Source organism: Coffea arabica, chromosome 9c, assembly GCF_036785885.1.
Source record: "Coffea arabica cultivar ET-39 chromosome 9c, Coffea Arabica ET-39 HiFi, whole genome shotgun sequence".
Classification (NCBI taxonomy): domain Eukaryota; kingdom Viridiplantae; phylum Streptophyta; class Magnoliopsida; order Gentianales; family Rubiaceae; genus Coffea; species Coffea arabica.
The window spans coordinates 34,446,624-34,471,991 of NC_092326.1; the positions used below are offsets into that span (position 1 = coordinate 34,446,624).

At 39.3% G+C, this 25,368-nt stretch overlaps 1 protein-coding gene across 3 annotated transcripts; it reads left to right on the forward strand.

The window, feature by feature from the left end:
* Positions 1-916: 916 nt before the first annotated feature.
* On the forward strand, positions 917-12,392 carry LOC113708976 (small RNA 2'-O-methyltransferase). 3 transcript variants are annotated; one of them, XM_027231725.2, is made up of 10 exons: positions 917-1,069; positions 3,139-3,471; positions 5,232-5,321; positions 6,012-6,469; positions 7,254-7,493; positions 7,648-8,597; positions 8,793-8,944; positions 9,018-9,134; positions 9,793-9,930; positions 11,844-12,392. In XM_027231725.2, the coding sequence occupies exons 2-10, from the start codon at positions 3,199-3,201 to the stop codon at positions 12,279-12,281; spliced, it is 2,856 nt and encodes a 951-aa protein (XP_027087526.1). In that variant the 5' UTR covers positions 917-1,069; positions 3,139-3,198; the 3' UTR covers positions 12,282-12,392. The 3 variants fall into 3 exon arrangements, with proteins under 3 accessions (XP_027087526.1, XP_027087525.1, XP_071921424.1); XM_027231724.2 differs by lacking the exon at positions 917-1,069 and adding an exon at positions 1,091-1,349; XM_072065323.1 differs by lacking the exons at positions 917-1,069; positions 3,139-3,471 and having other exon boundaries at positions 5,232-5,316.
* The last annotated feature ends 12,976 nt before the right edge of the window (positions 12,393-25,368 follow it).

A 25,368-nucleotide genomic window follows, 5' to 3' on the forward strand; every position in this document is an offset into this window, starting at 1 on the left:
GAATATAATATTATCGTATTACTTTAATGTTCTTAGAATTAGGATTGGAATTGGATAATAAACAGAAAAGTAAAGTAATTTTAAAATAATAAAAATATTGAATTCTTTCTTGTTTGTATTAAAAAAAAAAATAGAATTGAGCTCTCTCTCTCCTTCCCCTATATTTTCTATTTGTTTCAATATTAATAAGATTGTCAAAAAGAAAGAGATTAATATTTTGACTTTTTTTTTCTTACTACTAAATAGGAGAAGAGGGTACTATTTTCTATTTGTATAAGAGGGTACTATTTTCTAAAGTTTTTTAACTTGTTAAGTTGGTTTAATGGTGAGATAAATTATCTAAAAAATAATTTTAGGGGGTAAATTGATAATAATGTTATAATTTATGGGGTAAAGTGATAATAATTTTAAAGTGATAATAATTTATTGTCTTATCACTTGAATTAATAAATTTCGTTAAGTTTGACTATTAGTTTTGAAAGTAAAATGACTAAAAAATAACGTTAAGGGGGAAATTGATAGTGACGCCAAATGTTAAGGGGGTAAATTGATAATAACTCTAAAATATTTCATTATCAACTTTCAAAAAAAAAAAAAAGAACATACACTTCAATATTACTTTATGTATTTTTTTCAATATTACTTTCCTTCAAGAATTAAAGTTCTTTAATAAGTTTTTTTTCCAGTATTACTTTCTTTCAAGAATTAAGTTCTTTAATAAGATTTTGTAAAATGATCAAGAAACAAATGCTAATCAAATAATTAAAAAAAATGAATGCCATTAAAAAATCCAACTTATACTTTTTTTTAAAAAATTTTTTCAAATAAGTTTTGAAAAGCCTTGCTTCCTTTTGAAAAGCCAATGCTTCCTTGGCTTTTCCTTTTCTTCTCGATTTCTCTCAATTCGAAAAAGGTGAAATACGAAACGCCCCACCACTTCCCCGGCTGACACAACACGCTTAAAACCCAAAACCCATTGCCAAATTTGCCCAACACAAACCAGTCCTCCACACGAATCACTTTCCTTTTCTCTCCTTGTCACAAGTCTTAGTCCATGGCCAATTTGCAGGTACCATCTTTTTCCAACACCCATTTATCTTTTTTCTTGCTTTCTTCCATCTTAAGGGAAGTCTCAGTAATGTTCTCCTCTTTTTGTGGGCATATCGTCTCTTCTTTTATTAGTGCATTTTTCTTTCGTTTTGTTGTTTTTCTTTGGCACTCTGGATTGGCTTAAAGAATGGTATGCCATTCTTTAATTACTTTTCCTTGAATTCTTGGCGTCAATGTGCAAGAAGTTAAAGACGATGGCAATCAAAACCCATATGACAATCTGATGCTTGTGCTTCTCTGTATGTTCTTTATTGGCTATACTGTAAAGTTTTAGTCATTTGTAGTTCTTGATGACGTTTCTTGATTTTTAGAATCAAATTTCTTCATTTGCTGCTATTGCTGCTGCTCTTTTATTGATCATTTTGACATAATTTTTTTCACAAATTTGAGGTGAAGAAGTTGAAAATTGGAAAAGAAGTACTGTTGTTCTTTCCATGTAATGTATTGCTCTGACGAATTAATTGATTGCATGCAAGAAATGGCAAGGGAAGAAGAAATGAAAGCATTAAGATTCGAGTTTTGTTGGTTCATTCTCTTCGTTCTTAATGATAAGTACTTGTTAATTATGATTTTGATGGTATTTCAGTAGGTTTTCTCTAATATGTTTATGTTGGACATTGAGGTCAAATATGTCTGTGTTGGACATTAAGGGCCTCAATTCATCAGTGATCTTGATTAAATTTTCCACTGTTAGCCATTTTATGTGATTGTCTTGTCGTCAAAGCTTCACAAAGAGAGTTTCTGTGAATTCAGTTCTGGATTTTGTTGTGAGCTGTATTGGATGAGAAATGTATGAAGTGATATGCACTTTTCAATACCTACCAGGCCCTGAAAATATATGGAAATATAATGTTATAATATAGATAATAGAAGTTGTTGGAACTAGCATAATATATTATGAGATGATCAGGATTGGACTATATGTATAATATATTTTTTCGATTGCAGGTCTGTAAATTAAGTAAATCATAACAGGATGTCTGTATCTTGCATTCCTTTTATGTATAGAATTTCCAAACATGAAAGATTTATCTATCAATTGATTTATTATTTTCTAGTAGGGGGTTTCGTTTGTAGGTCAATAAATGCAACAATTCATCTAGGATGATGAGAGATTTGACATGATTGTTATGGCTCAACTTCATACATGGAAATAACTTCTCTTTTGGCAATGGTTTAAATACAACTTTTCTATTATAGATCATGTTCCTTGAGCACTGGCTTGCAGGGTGGCCTGCAAACTCTTCTATGAATGAGACCATTGAACTAGAACACGAAAGTAGATTAAAAAAAAAACTGGATATTTGAAGTTGGTATCCAGGAAACATTGAGACGAAGAAGTGGGAGAATACCATTGTAAATTGAGTTAACTTTCAGCTGAATCTATTTATAAATAGTTGATAATTAGTTTAAAGAGAAGGTGATGGAGTATAATTAGTTGATAAGCCTAAAGCTAAAAGTTAGAATTTTTGAGTCTAACTGATGATTTTGTTTTATGATTTTGTTTTTCTGAAAAAGGATTATGGCATTTTTAGAAATGATAATACCTTTTGGTCATTTTTCTTCATACCAAAGTGCATCATAAGTTGTTAGTTTGTTTATGACGTTGGTGCCTTGGCTCCTGTATTAAAACTTCAGTTGGATAAGGCTTGCACAAATTTAATCACTGCCATTCCTCCTGTTTTGGGGTGAGAGGCATTGTCCTTTAAAGCATTTTTTAGATCATAAGTTGGATGATTTTGATAGTTCGGAGAAACGAATAAAGTATAAATATTTTAGAATCCTGTTAATTGGCCAAAATTAGCAATTTATTATCTCGTGGAAAGATTCTAAAGCATTCGATTAATATATAGAAAACAAACAGTTGAGATTGTAAATCCGGAAATCAAAAGGCGATTGACATCTGTTACTCTGCTTGCAATTGAATGCCTTGATAAACTTAAATGATATTTGGCTTCTGTTGTGTAATGGTTGGTCTACGGCTCGTTATATTACTTGACACTAATGGACTCCTTTCTTGGTGCTTAGGAAGAAAGAAGATTCAACCACTTCAAGTATGCTTAGTTGACTGTGACTGTAGAAAGACAAATGGGAACGTTGTCATCCGCCGCTGTTGCAGCAAAGAAGTCATCTCTTACGCCTAAAGCCATTATATCTCAGAAGTTTGGCAGTAAGGCCTCCTATAAGGTCGATGAAGTCGAGGAATCTTTCCCAAATGAATGCCCAGGGCTAGCAATCCGGCAGAAGGGTCGCTGCCTTTACCGTTGCCATCTGCAACTTCCAGAACTTTCTGTTGTCTCTGGAACCTTTACAAGAAAAAAGGATGCAGAACAAGCGGCTGCAGAGAAGGCTATAGAAATGGTCACATCTTTTTCTTTCCAATAAAGGCTGTATAGATTTGTTTTATTAGTTGCTTTATATGTGTGATATAGCTTAATACATGCTACCTTTCTTCATGTGCATACAGGATTACTCATTGTGCCTTATTGTAGAGTTTCAAATTTCTGTAGGGTCGATCAGACAGGAAAATTATTTGTTTTAGAAAAATTGAAGCAATGATTGAATTACTTTTGTACCCCATGCTGAATGCAGAGTGTTGCCCTGGAAAAAAAAAGATTACAGAGTATTACTAAAATCTAGAAACTGTAAGAATGGCTAGTCAGAGTATAAGCTTTTGCACCTCTATATTTCCCAAAAAAAGAAACTGTGATTTTGGATAGCCTTGTGAGGCAAATTATTATTATTATTTTTTGGTGTAGGTGAGACAAATTAAGATTTTAGATTAACTTCTTTGAAATTTTCTTTAAAGACATAATTTTCTTGCTGAAGTTTCTGAAAATTTGGTTGACCCTCTTGTTCTTTGTAGCTGCAGATTTTGTCCTTACAGAGTGTTGTGGCTTTTTTCAGGTTGATATAGGAAAGTATTTCGTTGTTTTCTCTGATCTTTGAATTCGTACTTCTCCAGATCATATACCATGGGATGCTGTAGAACTGCTGGTTGACTTAGCCAACTTATTGTATTGTTTGAGCATAAATTGTAAACCTCATTATCTGTGCATCACTCAAATTTTGTGGTTCCTACTTCATGGTCACGCATGTAGTTTACTTTGATAAGGGGTATGATACTGTTTCATTTATTGCCTTGTAGCTATCACTGAAAATCGGAAACATAAAATTTTGTGTATCTGTAAATACCAGCAATCTGATATGCCTTCTCATGTTTGGCGTAGTATTTTTTTTGTAATCCTTAAATCCAGACTTTGTGGTTGGCGTCTTTGAGAACAGGATTTAATTACTTTTGCATGTGCAATTATCATGTTATAAAACTCTACAATTTTGATTGATGTAGACTAGCAAATGTGAGGAATGTCATAGAAAAATGTTTGGGCTTCAGTTCAAGACAGAGAAAATTGAGTATCATTTAGAAACTGAATTAACTGTTTCCAATAGACTGCCAGTAATTAGCTTGGAAATTGAGGTGTCTTATATGTCCATCTATATGAGTTGGCAGATATGTGATCAAATGATTGTTATGGATAAATGTGGTAGTGTTGCATATGGTTGAAAGAAAAGCAGTAATTCATCTGGAAAAGGATTTTGTTTAGCTCGTGATATCTCAATTTTTATGTATATTTATCTCTTATATCTTCTTCAGAAGAAATCGCGGTATTTTTTATATTCTGCTAAGTTGCAAACTATTTTGGGTGCCAGACCCTTGAAGCTTGTTTTTTATTTTTTAACTTTTATTGATATTGTTGATACCCTCATGTTACATTCAGTTACACAAAGTTTTGTTTGGAAATAGAACTTTGTTATCCTGCATATTGGGCTCAATTATTCTTGCATTCTTATCTGAAAGTCAATGTCTTGATCGGACTAATGATGTTTCCTTGGATGAATTAAGATGGTGTCTCAATATGTATTCATTTGGCCCCATAGGCTTAACATTTGTGAAGATGTTAACTCATTTCTGTGCTTGCACATAATTAATAAACCTTAATTTGATTCTCACATGAATAGCTGTCAATGAATAGGTGCATGCTGTCATTTTTGGCCCAGAACTGTGAAATACTAAAGAGTCAAGTATCTGATTTACTTATTTTTTGTTCTTAACTCTGCAGCTAGGTATCCATGTGAAGGAAAATAATCCCACTGAAGAGGAAGCATGGGACGAGTTGGTCGATCGTCTTGCATATTTATTCTCAAGTGAGGTATCTGCCTATGCTTCTTTGAGTTGCTTACTATCTATCTTGTTGATTTTCAAGCAACCAGTGTTCCACGTCCATTACATTTCTTGTCTGTTGCTAAGAAATTTGAACTTCTTGCTAATGTACTCATGATACTCTTCCACCATCACTATGGTTTTTGGATTTCTATCATGGCTTTGGGTTTGTTTGTCAAGAATGTTGCATCCTTACTTTCAAGCTCCGTTCTGCATAAACTTTGACAAATGGGAGAGAAACTAGTAATTTGAATGAGGAAAGCGCAATATATCTGTATTGTTGGTTGCTATGCATATTTCAATTGCATATTATGGCCTGTTTTTGATGTGTATTAGTGTGTTTCTGAGCAGTTTTTTTCTCCCCTCCAGGGTTCACTACAATTTTGTTGTTTAGAACAGAGATCATTGTCAAAGTCCTTTGTTGTGTCTCTTAACGTTCTTACTGCTAATTGTACCTCATATTCATACTCTGTTTTGGTGTGTCTGTGTTTACTTTTATTTTATTTCTTATTTTGGCGATATTAGAAACTTCAGGCATCAAGAAGCATTATTTTTCTGATTTCATCAGGCTGATTTTTTGACTTTAGTAGCTTCTGTAATGAAGGTTGACATACGTACTGTATTTACCGATGGGATTTACGTCAATATTAACTTGGTCTTTTTGTTTACATTGATGAAGTTCCTCTCATCTGGTCATCCTCTCAGTGGTCACTTCAGAGCAGTCTTGAAGAGAAAGGGTCATCTCAATGGTTGTATTCCAATTTCTGTTATGGCCATGTATGATGCAAAGCTTACTAACCTGTGTAAACACATAAATCCTGAAGTTGAGTCAAACCCGCTTGGGATCACATCAATTATTCTTAGTGCTGCTGAAAAATTATCTGGCTCTTTGTTGCCTTTGGAAGATCATCTCTCATTAAAGAGGCAAAGCCCACATCCTCCTGATGTTTTACAATCTGTCGAAAATTGTGAATCTACCTTGCTGGAAAGCTTTGAGATTCAAGCAATACGTATCCCTTCTTCTGTAAATGAGACTATTGAAACCTTGGTTCTTAACCTGTCCTCTGCTAGTTATTACCTTGATGTGATTGCAGAAGCATTAGGTGTGACTGAGGCTTCTAGAGTGCAAGTTTCAAGGTAATAAATTGATATATGCTTTATCTTGATACTTTCAAGCATAGAGATTTCTTAAATACTTGCATCCTCAGAAATTTCTTGCTGAATAAATTTGTTCTTCAATGAAGTGTTTGATTTCTTCTTCTCATCTTCACTGAATGTTAGTCTTTAAGGTTCAATAGTCAGATTTCAGCTTTTTCCCTGATCATCAGATTGGGTTTCTGCGTGATGTTCTATAAAACAGCATTGATGCATCTGCATGCCTGCCAGTTGACCAGCATTGTGATCATCGATACTAGTCTGGTAGCCATTATGAGACGTGCAAGTGCACTTTGCCTGAAATCAACACGGATCAGATGCAACTGCTCTTATAGTTTGACATATAGTAACTATGTAGTGTGCAATATCATCATAGCTTATTTTACCATATTAATATTGCTCCATGCAGTTTATAAGCTACTTCTGCTATATGGAATTCTTTGGACCTTGTACTGACATTGCCAACTTATATACCTATTTCTCTGTAGGTTATGTACCTTAGCATGAGGGGTGCTTTGCAACTGTAGGTTCTTTTTTTGAGCACCCTAAACTTGTCGTGTGGATAATTTGCATTTGTACTTTGGAATAATGAAGCATCAGTTAACGTGTAAAATGGATATAGTGTAGTGTCTATTTGGTTGTACTTGTGCGCTTATGTATGTAAATGTTGTGCTAGGAGCTGGTCAAGTGGTTTGCTGGCTTAGTTAATTAGATTACTCTTTTTCAGGAGCCTTAGTCATTAACAACTAGTAATATTCTTTTATAGGACTATAGGCAAAGCTTCCTCTGAGATCAGATTATACTTCTGTCCCAAACAACAATTGTTAGACCAATCATTGGAGCCTCTGGAAGTCCACAGGGTTCAGCTTCAGGGATCACTTAATGTCAGAGCAAGTTATTTTGCGGGTCAGGAAGTGTATGGGGATGCCATTTTGGCATCTGTAGGTTATGTTTGGAAGTCTGCCAATCTGTTTCATGAAGACTTGTCCATGCGTACATATTATAGGTAATTTTTTTGGCTCAATTAATTGCAAAATCCTGTCTTACCTAGCTTGAAATACTGTATTTCTGGTTTGTATATAATTTTGAATGCTTTATTGTGTATCAGCTTCATTTGAAAATCTCAGAGTTATCTAGTTACTTAAATTGGTCATTGCCAGGTTACTCATCAATAAGATACCCAGTGGAGTGTACAAGTTATCGAGGGAGGCAATATTTGTCGCAGAATTGCCCATGGCGTTCACCACAAGAAGCAACTGGAGGGGTTTCTTTCCAAGAGAAATCCTGTATACATTCTGCCGTCAGCATCGTTTGGCAGAACCTGTCTTCTGTATCCGTAATAGTTCCTTGGGCACATCAACAGATCCACATGGAACATGTAAGAAGTTGAAGGTCACAGAACCTATTGAAGAAGGGAAAAAGAGTCCAGTTCTTGCTGCTGCTGGTGGAGGTGAGTCAGATGGACTGACCGGAGACTTTCAATGCGAAGTGAAGATCTTTTCAAAGTGTCAGGATTTGATCTTGCAGTTTTTGTCGACAAAAGCCTACAAGAAACAGACAGATGCGGTCCAGAATGCTGCTTTGAAAGTCCTGTTATGGTTGAACCTTTTTTTCAGCGAATCTAATATTTCTTCAGAGAAGTTGAGCTCAAATGCAAAGGAACTTGGCATTCAGTTTTATTCGGAGTACTTTCTAAAGGAGTTTAATATTTGTTCTTTGGTGCATGACTTTTGGATGAGCTTTGCTACAGTAGAAGATGGATTATTGGACCATAAGCATATGAAAGCAAATGATGACATGCTAGAAAATGGGGTTTTCTCTCTTAACATGGGAGGACAAGCATCTGGAGTTAATCCATCTAGTGGTTCTTTGGTATGCATTGGCTACACTTCATGTTTGGTTACTGAAGGGGGCATGAAGGAACATCTTGAAAGCAATGAAGAGTTTGAATTTGAGATGGGCATTGGAGCTGTTGTTCCTTATATTGAAGGAATTTTAACACAGTTATCTGTTGGTCAATCTGCATGTTTTGGTGCAGAGTTGCCTCCTTTGGAATTTATTTTGGCAGCTGCCGATGATTCTCCAACGACAATATCATTATTATCTTCAGGTGAGTCAGTTGTTATGTTTTCTTTTTTAATCCCATTTTTAGTTGAATTTGTGTGGATCTTATAGAGTTGAATTTGCAGTAGTATGGTTCTTTCCTATATCATGAGTCCATGGCTTTCAATGCGGGAAAATATCCTTCTGGCTATTATGGCATTTGACTGGAAGATTTCTTCATCTTTTGGCTTTATGTCTTCAGGGAAATGCAGTTTGGAGCACACTATAACGTTGTTACGTGTAACAGAACCCTTGGAGGACAGAATGGAGCAGGCTTTGTTCAGCCCTCCTCTGTCAAAGCAGCGTGTTGAGTATGCGTTACAACACATCCAAGAGTCGCATGCTTTGTCAATGGTATGTGCTTGTATACCATTTTATATAAAGATCTCAAGTAACTCTAGGTTTCTAATTTGCAATTTTACTTCAGATTGATTTTGGATGTGGTTCTGGAAGTTTGCTGGATTCTCTCCTAGATTATCCGACATCCCTGGAGAAAATTGTTGGTGTTGATATCTCGCAGAAAAGCCTTGCTAGAGCTGCAAAGGTGTGAGACATTTATAGCCATTATTCATTCGTGATTATGCAACTTTAGAACTTTTTGAAATATAACATTTCTTCAGTTTATCATATCCTGTTTTGTCATCTTCTCTTCTAGTTAGCTGTTTCCTGGTGACTGGACATGGTGAAATTTCTTGGATATAATTTATTGTTTCTAACTAATCTTTTCAAAATGGGCTGCATGGCAGAGTAATCACACAGTGGATCTGAAGCATTAAATTGGGTAAAGAAATCTGTTGTCTAGATTTCTTTTTTTTTTTTTTGGTCCTTAGACGGTCCTTCAATCCCCTCTCATCTTGCAAGTGCCTTATATTCCAATTGACCCAAATATGTCCTTTTAGGTCTTTCAAGTATTTTTCTATCAGGATTATTGATGGCTTCGAGATCCCTAAGTTTGCCCAGAGGTCTTCTGTCACAACAGTGCTAGGAGGACATGACAGAGTTTATGGATTTTCAATATTTTTGTCATAATTTCTGGCTGCTTTGGGCCATGGTCTTCTGTTGACAAATCAAATATAAAACAGATGAAACTTGTGCAATTTGTGGGATGCGATAGATAACAGTAACTCTTTCATAGTGGTTTATGCGTTCTTGAATGTAACTTCCACTGGTTGATGTCTAATGTTCCTTTGTGGATTCTACAGATGCTCCACTCAAAATTAAACTCCAAGTTGGACTACAAGGTATCAAGTAACAGAATCAAATCTGCAGTACTATATGACGGTTCTATCACAAATTTCGACTCACGGTTGTGTGGTTTTGATATTGGAACCTGCTTAGAGGTAATTGTTCCTGCTGCTGATTGGATTGAAACAAAATGGTCTTTAGATCCATCAATTGTTTTGTTATAATGGCAATCTTCAGGGTATGTCTGATAGATTAAGGAATGATTTCTTTGAAGCTCAGTTTCTGTATTATTGGTTACTGTGTGTCTTGTATGATCTTCATAGAGAGATTGGATAGCTGTAATTGATACTATATTTAATAATAGCGGTGGTCGATGAAAAATTGTCATGACTAGAGAGTATTGCGCTTGTGCTTTGTTAATTGGTAAAATATCCTTTGTTGGAGGGAAAGTTAAACTTTTTAACATAAAATTGATATGCTCCTTGAACTGATGCATTTTCTAGCCCGATAAATATATTAAGAACAAACTAAATATTTACTAAACTTAATATCTGCCATAGTCAAATCGATGCATAGTACATAAGTGGTTCCACAGGATATACTGTAGTTGAGTTCCACCGTTTTAATAAATACTTTGATGGGATTTTATAGAGAACATGTTGACTCCTGGAACAAGAATACTACCAGTGGGATGTAGAAGGAAGTTGATTCCTTTGTAAAAAAGCTTATTAATTCCTACAGATAATGAATGGAGAAGTTGGTTCCTTTCTGAATAGCTTATTAATTTTCTTAGAGATTATGAACTAATAGCTTTTAGTAGTTGGGTAGTTTCTGTATTTTTACTAAATATCATTCGTACATCAGCAACTCTGCATGCTAATGACTTCATAGTTTTCAGGTTACCATGCCTCTAGAGATTTAACCTTGGGTAGTCATAACTAGAATGACAAGGAAAGTAACAAGGGTGGGGAAAAAGTAACACACTATTATGTGTGGATTGTAGTTTATTTCAGTCTTCCAAATCAAAGAAAATGCAATGACTTTGATTTTATCAAGGATACCATGTAGAGAAACTCAGATTGTCCTGATTGGAAAAAAGAAAAGAAACTTGAGAGTGAAGAAGTAATACTCTATAATCTACTGTAATGTGTTGGCTTCAGTTTATTTTGGATTATCGAGTCAAAGAAAATGCCTGATAGTTGAAGAATCATTATCAAGTGTACAGCATTTCATGTATGCTGGAACACTGTAGCTGTCAGTTAGTTGCCTAATTTTGTGGTAGCAGATTGAGTTAGTCTTACTGTTTCTTCATGACTGTTCAGGAACCAATCAGGGGAACCCAATTTTTGAAAATGTTGTTGCATTTATCAGGGAGATGGTCTGTATACTAGAGCTATGAACCCTGCAATGCTGTTAACTTAGTGTTTGAGGAAATTAGAACAATAAAAAACATAGAAGGTGATGGGAACAGCCTGAATGTTAAGAAATGTGCCTTTCCAATTGAAGAGTTTGAGATGCCCAAAAGGATCGAATTAATTTCATTTGGTTATACTGCATCTTGTTTCCCAAACCAAAGCCTTATTTATGAATTCTAGAACGGCTGAATTTTGTCTGAGTAATGCAGTTAGTTTCTGGACTTGGTCTTTGAGGGTGTATAGGAACTCAAATGATTTCTGCCCATGGCTGCCCCACATTTTTTTGTTTTTAAAGAACCTGTAAAAGGTTACAAGAGTTACTGCTATAAATTTGCAAATTCATACAACAAACTAACTTATGTGTAACAGTCTGAAATGACAGAGAAAATGCCAAATTGTTGAATACCCTTAGCTGCCTTATTTTCTAGATACTACAACTCAGTAGATTACGATGTTACTTGTCCTGGCATGTTTATGACCTGCGTGACTGATCAGTTGTTAATTAGTTTCTGAGAAGCTCAGTCATGATGCTGAAGCAAACAGGAGATTAAAAACAATTTAAGGATTCTGAGAATTGAGCATTCCATGTATTATGTTTCTGTAAATGTAAGAAAAGTGATTTAATGATTGAAAGATGTTGTCACGAATTGCAGGTGATTGAACACATGGAGGAACAAGAAGCAAGCTTATTTGGTGATGTTGTGCTTAGCTCTTTCTGTCCAAGGATTCTTATCATCTCCACGCCAAATTATGAGTACAATGTGATTCTCCAGAAATCTGCTCCACAAAACCAAGAAGAGGATCCTGATGAGAAGAATCAATCACAAGCTTATAAATTTCGAAACCATGATCACAAATTTGAGTGGACAAGAGCTCAGTTTTGTGATTGGGCAACTGATCTATCAAGAAGGCATAATTATAGTGTTGAATTCAGTGGAGTTGGTGGTGCTGGTGATGTAGAGCCAGGATTTGCCTCCCAGATTGCTGTCTTTAGAAGAAAAGAAGAAAATCCCAAGAGCGTAGAAATGGCTCATCATTGTAAAGTTATATGGGAGTGGAGTGAGGGAGACAGGTCAAAATCTGCTCTCTAAAACTGTTAGTTGTATGTTTCCTGTTTCAGCTGGTGATGATGCTGCCAGAGCAAGTTCAACTAAAATACTGCTATATTTGTCCTTCCCAGTCAAGAACAAATAATTTCATTACTTTTTGAGGGGTTCTATTAGGCACTTAATGTTATTAGTTAGTTTTCCCTCAAAAAAAATCTCTGTCTGCGTCTCCGGCTAACTCCATAACTGCATCCTCTACCTTAATTAAGGAAGGAAAAAGAATTAAAATGAGATGTTTATAAAGGACAAATAATAATATAATTAAAAGTACGACAAAGAGTAACAGAGGAAGTAGGGCAGAAGATTTTTTACAAATTATTGGACAGCTTTCTAGAAATTGAAGTTCAAATGCCTTCTTTATGGACAGCTTTTACAATGCGTTTTTGGGGCAAGCCCCAAATGTCTCGGGGCAATTTTGAATGGGATGCAAATGTTGTTTGCCATTTGCCCTATAGCATCGGGCATTCACTTGGATGTTTTGGCGTTGGGTGTTTGATTTATATATATATATATATATATAACTTTAGTTTCAACTTTAGTTTTGATGTTCTTTCTTCCTATCTTTCACCGAGACATAAAGTCAAGCAACACATTGTTGGATGAGAATTTTTTGACTGTCATTTTAGATTTTGGGCTTTCGAGATCAGTCCTTCTAGATAAGAGTCACGAAACTACACGAGTAGGGGACAGTGAGCGTGCTTGGTTTCTTAGACTCCTAGTACTTAATTGGCAGACAACTCAAGGATAGATGCAATGAGTATGCCTTGGGAATGGTTCTGGCTGAAGTGTTAACAAGGCCAAGAGGTAGCCTTTTCAAATAAAGAAATCTATCAAATCTCTCCAAATTCTCCTTTGCTTGTTTTTCCATAGCATCCACTTTCCCATGTTGGCTTTGTATCCACAAGAAGTTGTTTTGGTGGGAAGCTAGGTGGATTTTTAGGACTTTGTTGATCACTTTGATTCTTTCATCTAAAATTTGGATGATTCCCCTATCTAGGATTGTAAGTATTTGAATAATGATTGTTCTGAGAGGATCGATTGTGATTAAGAAATTGTACATATTCATATTTAACACATTATGAGTCTTGTGATTACCTTCACATGTAGTACAACAAACAATACTAACTTTGGATGAAGTGCTAGGAAAATTCTAGCATAGCAACGTGACCGCATTATCCATTTGTGCCTTTAACATGTTAAGAGTGTCAAGTTCTAACATACTTATTTATCTTCTAAAATTACCTCTCTCATCAGATTATTACTAGTTGTTGGCTGCCATCTCTTCAATCAAAATTTGAGCTTCCATGGGATGACTTTTCCATTAAAACCTTGCCTCTTGCTACATCAAATCATTATAGAATCTTTGTACAATAAGCTAGCCAGGGAGTCCAGGATGTGACATCTTCTTAGCAACCCCCTAAATCTTTCCCAAGTTTCAAAGAATGACCCTCCTTGATGTTGACTAAAACCAGTTATGTCCATTCTAAACTTAATAGTTTTAACAAGAGGAAATTATTTGTTCAAGAAAGTATAAGAAAAATCATCCCAGGTAGTAAAAGTGTTAAGAGCATGAGATTGCAAACATACCTTGACTTTATCTCACAATAAGAAAGGAAAAAATCTAAATCTAATAGCATCCTTACGAACTCCATTAAACTTGATAGTATCATATATTTGATAAGTTACATTTTTTGTTATTAAATTTATGATTGTTTTTTCATTAAATTTTACCAAATATTGTGTTAATTGGTAGATTCTACTCATATTTCATAATCAGTGTTGGTTGTAGGGATTCAGAATAAAAAGAAATTAAGGATATGATTTTTTACTGGACTTTTGTGATGTTCAGCGTGGGCGTATCAAAATCTAAGCCTGCACGTCCGGAAAGCTCGAAACTTGGCACGTGATGTCTAGTTTCAAATTGAAGTCGAAAGAGTCAGACTCTTCACTGAATGGATAATCTTACTTTTGTTAGGATACTAGTCTAAGCTATCTTTTGGGACTTTTTGAAAATGATTTGTCAGTTTATTAGGATTAGGATTTTGGTTTGAAAAAAAAGAGAGAGTCGTTTAGTTCAAGTAGTGACGAGGCGATTTTCGGGCAGACGAACCGAGTCGATAGCATGAACTCACCTGCCAAGATCTAGAAATATGCAAGGTCTTGTCTCTCAGTCCCACTCCGATGCTAAAGTCAGTTTCAAGTCGAGAGTTATAAGTAAAACCAGTAGGGTTGAAGTTTTTCGTATCTTTTTCACAAAAGGTAGGAGGGTATTTATAGTACGAGAGGAATAATGGACTCTACTCTCTGTCATCTGCAACGCGACAGTGATAGGTTGCATTTTGTCATAAAATTCATAATTGCTTTCCCTTTTATTTTACCAAATATTGCGTTAATTAGTGGATTCTACTTATATTTGGTAATTGTGTTGATTGTAGGGATTTGGAATAAAAAGGGATTAAAGACGTGATTTTCATTGGATTTTTATGCTAATTAATGTGGGCGCTTCAAGATCTAATTCTGCAAGTTCGAGAACTCGGGATTCAGCACGTGATTTCCAATCTTACATTAAATCCGTGGAAGTCCATCTCTTCACCCGATGATTGGTCTCCTATCTCTATTGGGACACTAGTCTAGTTTATTTATCTTAACTTTATGGAAAGCATCTCTTATCTAGTGGGAATTTGATTTCGATTAGTAGAAGTAGTTTAGTAGTATTAGGAAACAAAAAGAATAAGGGAAGTGGGCCGCAATCTCACGTCATTAAGACATTGGCCAAAGAACCGTGACTCCCAGTGAAGGACGGCAGAGCCGCTTGGCCTTTTGGCCAGTGAGGAGGTTATTTTCTGAACTAATACGTTGCCTCGGATAGCTGGAGTATTCCCTTACTTGAAGAGGTAAGTGCACCAGGTTCACCTACTTAGATTGTTAGAGATGGGGCTAGATCCCCCCGGTCTTGCTCCGAAGATTAAGTTAGTTCGGGGTCAGATGTATGAGAATTATGGGGGAGAGAGTAAGCTTTTGTTACCAGAGATTCGTCCCCTTTTTCAGTGGAAAATTCGCATATTTATAGGGGACATTTTGGAGGGAAGGATCCTGTGGTCCAGGTCCCTAGACATTTGATTAGGATAGAACATCCCCTTGACTTGACTACTCTAGTCAGTAGGCAGTGTGTCAAAGCAGTCGTTAGTGTGTCAGGGGCCACATCCACTACTTCTCAGTTGTCAAATCTTGAGGCATGACTTCGGTTGTGGTACACATCATCACTCCGATCCAAGTTGACATCATCACTCGATTATGGGTACTTTTTCCAATCTGGCGGGTCAGCAGCATCAGAAGCGTCACAGGAATAAGGACACTTTGACCCCGAGGTTCTGTATAATGATGATCTCGGGTCCGAGGTGCTAGTGGACGAGGGAGTACCTGAATCGGCTACTCCGCCAGACCTCTCAATTGTGGACTTCGGGCAACTCCCGTATTTCAATAGTGTGATCGGCAGGGTTCAGGCGACCGAAGTTATCCATAAATATCCATTTCGGCAAAACTACAATATCTATCCATCTTGGCCTGACCAGTCAGCTGAACGGCCCCCGAAGGGAAGGGTGGCAATCTACCTCGATCAACTGGAAGCCAGATTGAGGATGCTGACCACCAGATTTTTTCGAGACGTGTTGAGGTGTTGGGGGGTAAGGATAACCCAGTTGGTTCCCAACGCAATTCGAATCCTCATTGGGTTCGAGCTGCTATGCCGAGCACTGAAGCTGACTCCAACGGCCAACCTCTTCCGCCACTGTTACACTATCAAGAATAACGGAAGCGAGAAGGGCTGGTTTTACTTTGGCAACATAAATTTCAGTGTGCCGAAGTTAGTTGTAGATGCTCCCTCCTCGATAAAGGAGTGGAAGCACAATTTGTCTTCGTTCCTGTCGAAAACTTCCCTAGGAATTTCTGGAAGAGGCCACCCACCACGGCCAAGGATTCTTCCCCGGGAGATGTGGAAGAAGAGAATTTTCAAAAGCTCCTCGGATCAGGCCTTCGGATCAATAGTTGGGCCTATCTCGAGCCATCTTAGTCAAAGGCGGGATCGGTTTAGCTCTTATCAGCCCGGGCCAACCTCCATACTTTTCTACTAAACTCCAGAAACATTGTACTTTTCAATTCATACTTGTGCTTTTTATTTTCACTTGATTCTGAGTAGTAATACTTCTTCTTATGCAGCGACGAAGATTTTTGATCTGATTACCTCGGGATCCGCCGCGGTGGCCAAGAAATCACCTAAGAGAAAGGAGGCCGCCGAGACGTCTACTGCTCATCAGAAGAATAAAAAGAGCATTGCGGCCGTTACTACTCGATCCACCTCGATCATTATCTGCGAAGGAACCCCCCAGGGTTCGGGCATTCCCGAGGGGTTGGTGACCCGCGGTGTAACGGTAGCCTCCTTACATCCGAGCCGAGATAAGAGCATTTCGATGCCCGAGGTCCCTGTCAGTGGCTCCTCCTTGTGGAATCTCCACTACGTAATGCCTTAGGAAGTTGGAGAGAATAAGAGGTACTACGGCTCACATTGGTGCCCGGAGTGGGATATCAATGTTAACGACCGGTGCAAGAATTCCCTCGTGGCCCGCAAGCTGTTGGTGCACTCAATTCTTCTGAGGGATCACGCCTATGTAAGAAAGTTGATATCGCAGGAGTTGTTGCAAAGTGCATCCGTGGCGTGGGCCTCCACCACGGCCTTCCTCTCGGAGATGTCTCAATACTACACCCAACTCTCCAAGAACCAGCGGCCCTCGGTTGAGATCCAGAATAGAATCTCCTTGCTGGAGAAAAAATTGAAAGTGGCCGAGAAAGATCGCGACAAAGCCAGAGCCGATCTAGAACAATCAGAAACTACTGCCAACTCTTTAAGAACGGTTTTGAACGAGGAGAAAAATCGACGAGCATAGGAAGAGCAATCATCTCGGGAGGCCATCGAGAGGGCTGGTACCTCGGCACTGGAAGCATTTCGCAAGTCAGAGGCCTTCATTGGCGACCTCGGAGAGCTAACCCTGCCGAGTTATATGTTCGGATATACTTCAGCCATCAACGAAGTGGCACCTCTCCTTCCACCTGAAGAGCTGGATTCCTTCAAGGAAAAGGCCAGTTATAACGTGGATGCTAAAGAGCTGTGCGACTGTATAGTCGAGGGCATCCAGGCCGGTAGGGACTTGGCCGAGTTTCGAGAAAAATTCAACTGATGGTTTTCGGAGTTTGAGCTCACACCTGAAGGAGGAGCCGAGGCGGAAGGAATCAAGGTGGAGGGTACCGAGACGGAGGGGACCACCGAACTAGTTGGGGGTGATCATACGGGGGGAACCGAGACAGGAGATACATAGAAGCGCCTCTGACCTCGATTTTTTGTACTTTATAGTTTTTCAAGATTTTCATCAATCAAATTATTCTTCTTTCTATCATCTCTTCTGTCTCTTGTTCTTCTGTTTTGTCTCTCTTACTTGTTCCCTTATTTTTTCCGATCAATCGACTTATAAGTAGGAAGAAAAGAATAATACGATTAGAATTGATAATCATGTGATGATATATTCTTCACGGATAATACAATCGAAGATTTTCAACATGCCAAGTCCGTGGCACCAAAGTGCTATCTCGATAAGTTAATTTACAATAACCCCTCTGACTAGACTCAATGACACGATAAGATCCTTCTCATTTAGGGGCTAATTTTTCTTGGGGTTCAGTTCGACTAACCAAATTCTTCCGAAGAACCAGGTCTCCCGAATTGAACCGAAGATGTCGAACTCGCGCATTATAGTAGCTAGCCAGGATATTTTTGTACAGTGCCACTTTAACTACCGCGATGTCCTGTTTCTCCTAGACAAGGTCGAGGTCCAGTCGTTGTTCTTCTTCATTAATCTCGACGGCAAAGGCTGCTATTTGCAGGCTCGGGATGATGAATTCAGCGAAAACCACCACTTTGGACCCATAGGTCAAAGAAAACGGGATTTCTTGTATAACTGACCTCGGAGTGGTCCGATAAGACCACAAGACATTGGGAAGGTCATCTACCAGGATGATCTGGTTTGGTGCAGCTTGATTTTTAGGCCGTGGAGAAGCGTGCGATTGAAATTCTTATCTTGCCCATTAGCTTGGGGATGTCCCACTGAGGTGAAATGGTGTTTGATCCCGAGATTCTGGCACCATTTCCTGAAGGGGTTATCTGCAAATTGCTTTCCATTGTCCAAGATAATGGTTTGGGACAATCCAAGGCGGCAAATTACACTTTTTCAGAAGAACTTCTGGACCGTTAAGCTGGTTATGCTCCTTAGGGTTTCGGTTTCAACCCATTTTGTGAAGTAATCCACTGCCACTACTAAATAAGCATACCCCCCAGTGGCTCTAAGGAAAGGGCCAATTATATCCGTTCCCTATTATTCGAACGACCATGGCAATATAATGGGAACCATCAGATTGGTCGGCTGATGGTGTTTAGGGGTTGGGATGGCAATGGGACGGGGGTGGGGCGGGGGATCCTTCCCCCGTCCCCCGTCCCGTTGTCAAATAACTCCCCCCGTCCCCCGTCCCATCCCTCGTCCCTTGCCCCCCATCCCCCGCCCCATTTTCCCCGCGATCCCCTGTGAGGAAAGAAATCAACTTACGAAATGCAAAACTCTCCTCATATGTTCAAGCATTTTTGAGAACTAACAGGAGAGAGAAAAAATTCCCAAACACTAACCAAAAATACAAAAAACAGTTAAAATCTAAAAATAACAAAAGGCAAAGATCAATGAAAAACATAAAAGAGAAAATCAGCAAAATGAAGAAAAAACAAACCCATGGTTGTTGGAACTGCTTATAAACGATATCATAGGCCATGGAAAGAATTCTTGTTCCATTAGCCTCTCGTATTTATATTTTCATTAAGCCTTTTAGACAAATATCTTATATATATATTTTTATGCGGGGGACGGGGCGGGGGATGGGGCGGGTGTACATTGCCCCATCCCCCGCCCCGTTTTAAGGCTGGGGTAAATATTTCGGCCCCATCCCGACCCCCGCCCCGCCCCATCCCCCGCCCTATTTCTACCCCCATGGGCACCCGCCCCCATTGCCATCCCTATTTAGGGGCGTGATGCTGACAGGAAGGACGGGCAAGAACTAAAAGTTTGGCATCCCGTCGAATGGTAGGCTAGAAGTATCCAAGTAATATGGTCTTTTTGACCAGCATCCGATAGCCAACATAAGCACCACAGAACCCCTCATATATGTTTTGAAGGATTCTTTTCCCATCTTCCGCCGTAATGCACTACAACCATGGGTCGAGATAAGATCTCTTGTATAAGAGATTGTCTCGAAGAGCGTACTAAGCTGCTTTATGTTGAAACTTTCTTGTTTCGGACCGGTCCTCCAGAATCTCTCCTCGACCGAGGAACCGAACCAGCGGGCTTATCCAAGTGTCCTCAGGATAAACGGGACATACGATTTCTTCTGAATAGCCTGGGTGAGCCAGAACTTCGACGAGGACCGTCTTGTTGAAAATGAAAAAAGAGGTAGAAGCGAGTCAGAATAGTGCATCGACCCACTTGTTTTGTGATCGAGGTATCCTTTGGATTTCAAAGGACTCGAAGTGTGAAATTAATTGGACTTTGGAAAGGTAACGTTGCATGACCTCCTCCCTGATTTCGTATTCACCAAGTATTTGGCATACGACGAATTGGGAGTCACTATTAACCAGAATATGCCGGGCACCGAGCTTGTGAGCTAACTGCAGGCCGGCGATAACGGCCTTGTACTCGGCCTCGTTATTGGATGTAATGAAATCAAACCAAATAGCGTATGAACACAACTCCTCTTGTGGGTCTTTGAGAAGCAAGCCTGATCCACTACCCTCACTATTAGACGAGTCGTTGACGTATAGAATCCATCGCCGGGACTCGGCGGAGTTCAAGGTGGGCTTCATAACCTCGGCCTCGTTAAATGTGAGCTCGGTCAAAAAGTCGGCAAGAGCCTGAGTTTTGATGGTTGTACGAGGCTCGTAGGGCAGATAGCATTTTCATAGTTCAATGACCCATTTAGTGAGACGCCCAGAAGTTTCGAGATGCAATAGGATCTGCCTGAGGGGCTGATCTGTCCTTAAGTAAACGTGATGAGCCAGAAAATAGGGCTTCAACCTATGAGCTGCATGGATTAGGGCAAACACGAGCTTCTTGGCTTGGGTGTATCTTGTCTCGGGCTCTCGAAAGACCCGACTAACATAATAAACTGACATCTGGACACCTTCCTCCCGCATCAGCACAGCACTCACCGCTTTCTCTGCGGTGGATAGGTAACGATATAACTCGTCCTCAGGCCAGGGTGAGGTGAGTGTTGGGAGGTGGTGCAAATACTCCTTCATTTGTTTAAAAGTCTATTGGCATTCCTCTATCTAAGAGAATTTATTAGCTTTTTTTAGCACTTTGAAGAAGAGTAATGCTTTGGAGGTGGACTGTGACAGGAATCTATTCAGAGCCTCCAATCGTCCTGTTAACCTCTGTACATCGTGGGTACATCGAGGTGAAGATTTTTGTTGGATTGCCTTTACCTTATCGGGGTTTGCTTCTATCTTGCGGCGAGACACGAAATACCCCAAGAATTTTTTCGAAATGACCCCAAATACACATTTTTTGGGGTTCAGCATTATCCAGGTATCACGGAGGATTCCGAGAACCTTTTTCACGTCGGATAGAAAGGCTGAGGCCTTCTTGCTCTTTAGTAGGATGCATCCACGTATGCTTCGACATTTTGACCTATTTGGGATTTGAATACTCGGTTGACCAATAGCTGATAAGTGGCTCTGGCATTTTTTAATCCAAACGTTATGGTGGTATAGCAGTACACACCTTGATCCGTAAAGAAGGCTGTCTTCTCCTGGTCCTCTTCGCTCATCCCGATTTGATGATATCCTTTAAAGGTATTAAGAAAACAGAGGATTTCGTATCCCATTGCCGAGTCAACTACGGCGTCAATTCTAGGCAGTGAGTAACAATCTTTGGGACAAATCTTGTTTAGATCGGTGAAATTCACACATATCCTTCGTGTTCCTGTGTCCTTTTTGACCATTACGAAATTGGATAACCAAGTTGGGTATTGCACCTCCTTGATCATCTTTATTCCTTTAGGAAGTCAACTAGCTGACCTTTGAAAGGCTCGGGCAAGTGCATTCCGACACGAATTGTTTGATCGGGTTTTACTGGATCTAAAGAAATATCTTTCACCTCATCTCCGGTCTCCAGCCTCTTCGACTTCCTGATCTGCTGAGGATCAATACAATCAGTTGAAAGAATATTTGACCTCCTCTCAACCCTTGGTTCAGAGGTCGAAGTAGATGCGGCTTGCAAGGTGGCGAGGTAATATTCCCGCACTGCACAAACATCACTGCTCACTTTGACAATGCCCGCCTGGATTGAGAATTTGAAACTCAAATGGTATGTGGAATATACCGCATGTAGAGCATTGAATGTAGATCGGCCCATGAGCAAATTTAAGGAGAGTCAGCTTTAACTATTACAAAGTTGACAGGGATAGTGCGGCAGCAGGAGTGACGTCCCACAGTCACCATCAACGTGACCATCTCTTCAGGGTGCATCAAATGTCCCCTAAATCCTACAAGAGGGGTTCTTATAGGGGGTTTAGTTGCTTCTTGATCAACTTCAAACTCTCAAAAGTTCGGTAATACATGTCGTCAACTGAACTCCCTGGGTCGACATACACTTTCTTGACAATATAATTGTTGGTGAGCACCTCAATCACTAGAGGCTCATGGCTACTGGAAGCAACAGGAATAGGGTCGCTAGGATCGTAGGTGATTATTTCGGACAAGCGAGAGCTTGGATCAACCTGATCTGGATTATCCTGCCGATAGATCCTCTTCCAGAAATTTTGACTGTCTCCTCCTGTCGGACCTCCAGCGATGTGTTGATGACCCCGACAATGTTTGACCCGTATCCTAACCCATGACCCTGAGACCCGTCTCGGAGAGGTTTTCTTGTCTCCCTAGGATCCTAAAGGGATCGTCAACTACTTCTCTGTCTCCGCTGATCGTCTCGCCCTTGGTCACCCCGAATTTCGCGACAGGAGTCAATTCGGTTGCAACTCCCGTCTCGGCAGATGAACTACTTCAAGTGACCCTGCTTAATGAGGTGCTCTATCTCCTTTTTGAGATCATTGCAGTTCTCTTTCTCGTGCTCCATATCTCGGTGGTACAGGCAGTAGAGGTTAGAATTTCTTTTCTGCCTTTTCCAGTACATCTTTGGAGGGGGCACGCCTGAGATTGTTCTGCACCATCACGGAGAGTACACGAGATCGACTGGCATTCAAGGGAGTGAGTTCAGAATCCGAGATGGATGACTTTCCCTTAACTATTCTGTCAAACACATTTCGGCTATCTTGGGTTGGGGTTTGGAATTCATCGCTAGTGCCAGTCTCACCTTGGCCTGATTCTTTCTTTTTTCGAGAATCATTTCCTGAACGAGCCACCTGGGCTTCCTTCTTTATGCGGTTTAGCTCTTCAGCTTGTATGCATTTTTTGACTTTTTTTCAGAGTTCTCGAAGTGTATGAGGGTACTTCTTATATACCCCGGTATTGAACACTCCGGTGGTGAGCCCGTTGGTGAAAGCGGCTGTAGTTACCTGCTCGTTGGGATCAGGTATCTGCACGCTTTTATCGTAAAACCTCTGCACATAAGTATTGAGGGACTCCTCTGGATTCTGCTGTATATTTAGTAGGTAAGCCAAGGTCTTTGTCGTTGGGTTGGATGATATAAATCGATGGAGAAATTTGTCCACTAGCTCTCCCAGGATAGATATGCTCCTAGATTCTAAACCCCAGAACCATTTTTGAGCGGTTTGCTACAAGAATACTGGAAAAACCCGATAAATAATTGGGTCGGGTATACAGTATTATCAGAAAGCCGAGATAAAGGCATGGATGTGATCCTCAGGATCGCCTCAACCATCATAAGATGGTATGGTAGGTAGTTTGAAGTTACGAGGAAGTCTCTCTTCATTGACATCATCCGTAAAAGGTGGAACCCTCATATAATCCACTTCCGGCCTCCTAGGGTGCCGAGGTTCTTCCTCAACTTGCTTTCCCAATAGACCTTGTGAGAATGCCTTGGAGATAGAGACAATTCTAGAGGTAGTTTTAGATGAGACTCGCTTCGAGGTGCTTCTGATATAATGCCTCCATTCAGATTCTTCAATGGACAGGAGTTTGGGAGATTCATCTAACTTCCTCTTAGAAGATTCGGCCTTTTGCTTGCCTTGCCTCTTGAAGTACCTCCTTAATTCTTCGAAAATGTTAGGGTTCTCAATTACAAACTCAGCTATTCGGGTCATGGCCTCTCCGTTTGCAGGCTAAGTCCCCGGGGACCCTTGTTCTTCAGTAAGATTTTCTTGCTGAGCTGCTATACTCGGCTCAACTCCAATGGTGAGAACATTCCTGCTCTTAGAACGCATGGGCTTCATTCTTTGATGTCTTTGGGTTCTTACAGACGGCGCCAATTGAGGAGGTTATTTCTGAACTGATGCGTTGCCTCAGATAGCTGGAGTATTCCCTTGCTTGAAGAGGTAAATGCACCATGTTCACCTACTTAGATTGTTAGAGGTGGGGCTAGATCCCCCCGGTCTTGCTTCGAAAATTAAGTTAGTTCGGGGTCATGTGTATGAGAATTATGGGGGAGAGAGTAAGCTTTTGTTACCAGAGATTTGTCCCCTTTTTCAGTGAAAAATTCCCATATTTATAGGGGACATTTTGGAGGGAAGGATCCTGTGGTTCAGGTCCCTAGACATTTGATTAGGACAGGACATCCCCTTGACTTGACTACTCTGGTCAGTAGGCAGTGTGTCAGAGCAGTGGTTATGTATCAAGGGTCACATCCACTATTTCTCAGTTGTTAAATCTTGAGGCACGACTTCGATTGTAGTACATCTCATCACTCCGATCCAAGTTGACATCAGATGTAAAGTTCACTTCAGCACTTGAGGGAAACCAGCTAGCTGAAGTGAATATTTCGAGTAAACCTAGTACCATAGAATGGAATACCGCTTCGGATTCAACCGAGCCGGAATGACTATCCTCAGCCAGTCTTTTATTTTCTTTAGTTTTTCTTTTATCAAATACTTATGTCGCTGGCTCTGGAAAAAATGTGTGAATTGCTTTAATTGGTTATGCGTAACTAAATTTCTTTTCTAGTTGAAGATCAACTTGAAGATGCGGTGCCAAACATCTGTGAGATCGAATTCATTTCATTTATTTCTTTTATTCATTGGTATTCGTACGTTTTCTGGTTTAACTTCTTATGATTGTTTTGTTAGTTGAATGTCAAGGACCTGATATTTGAATTAACGTAATAATCTATTGTCAAATTAACCGGTAAAATCCGTAATTATTTGATTGGTTACTACCAGTGGCAACTGGCATGATTGGTCCCATGTTAGGAAAATGTATGATCTAATTTAAATAAACTCTCTTAACGTATTTGTTGGTTAGGGTTGGACTTTTCTAATTCTTAATGCAATTGAGAAATTGAATCCTACGGTCGTATTTATGGTTATTTTTTAGTTAGTAAAATAGTCAACGGTCGTACCTTGACTATCGAAAAAGTAAGGAAAGATTGGTTGTTTATCGCGTGTATGACAACTACAACCAATTTATTAATAATTAATTGAATTATCTTTGCATCGATGATCAGTTGAATGGACCATGTTTGAAAAGTTGCACCTTTGACTAGAATCGTATCTTTTATTGATTAATTCTTGTTTATTTTTGTGAGTTATTTTTATTTAGTTAATTAGTTATTTTTATAAAAATCCCCTATCTCTGGACTCTAAAAGAAATAAATTATCCCCAATCCCTGTGGATTCGACCCTACTCACCGCTATATACAAAATTATTATTTTTTGAGTAGGAAATTATTATTGTACAGGCTCGACAACCTCTCAGATAGCTAGGGCAGCGGTGTCAGAAGTAGGCCTGGCCAGGGTAGCGACAGTGGTCATATCAACCTATTAGGCATTGATTAGCTTTGCCTGAAGGTGTCAGACA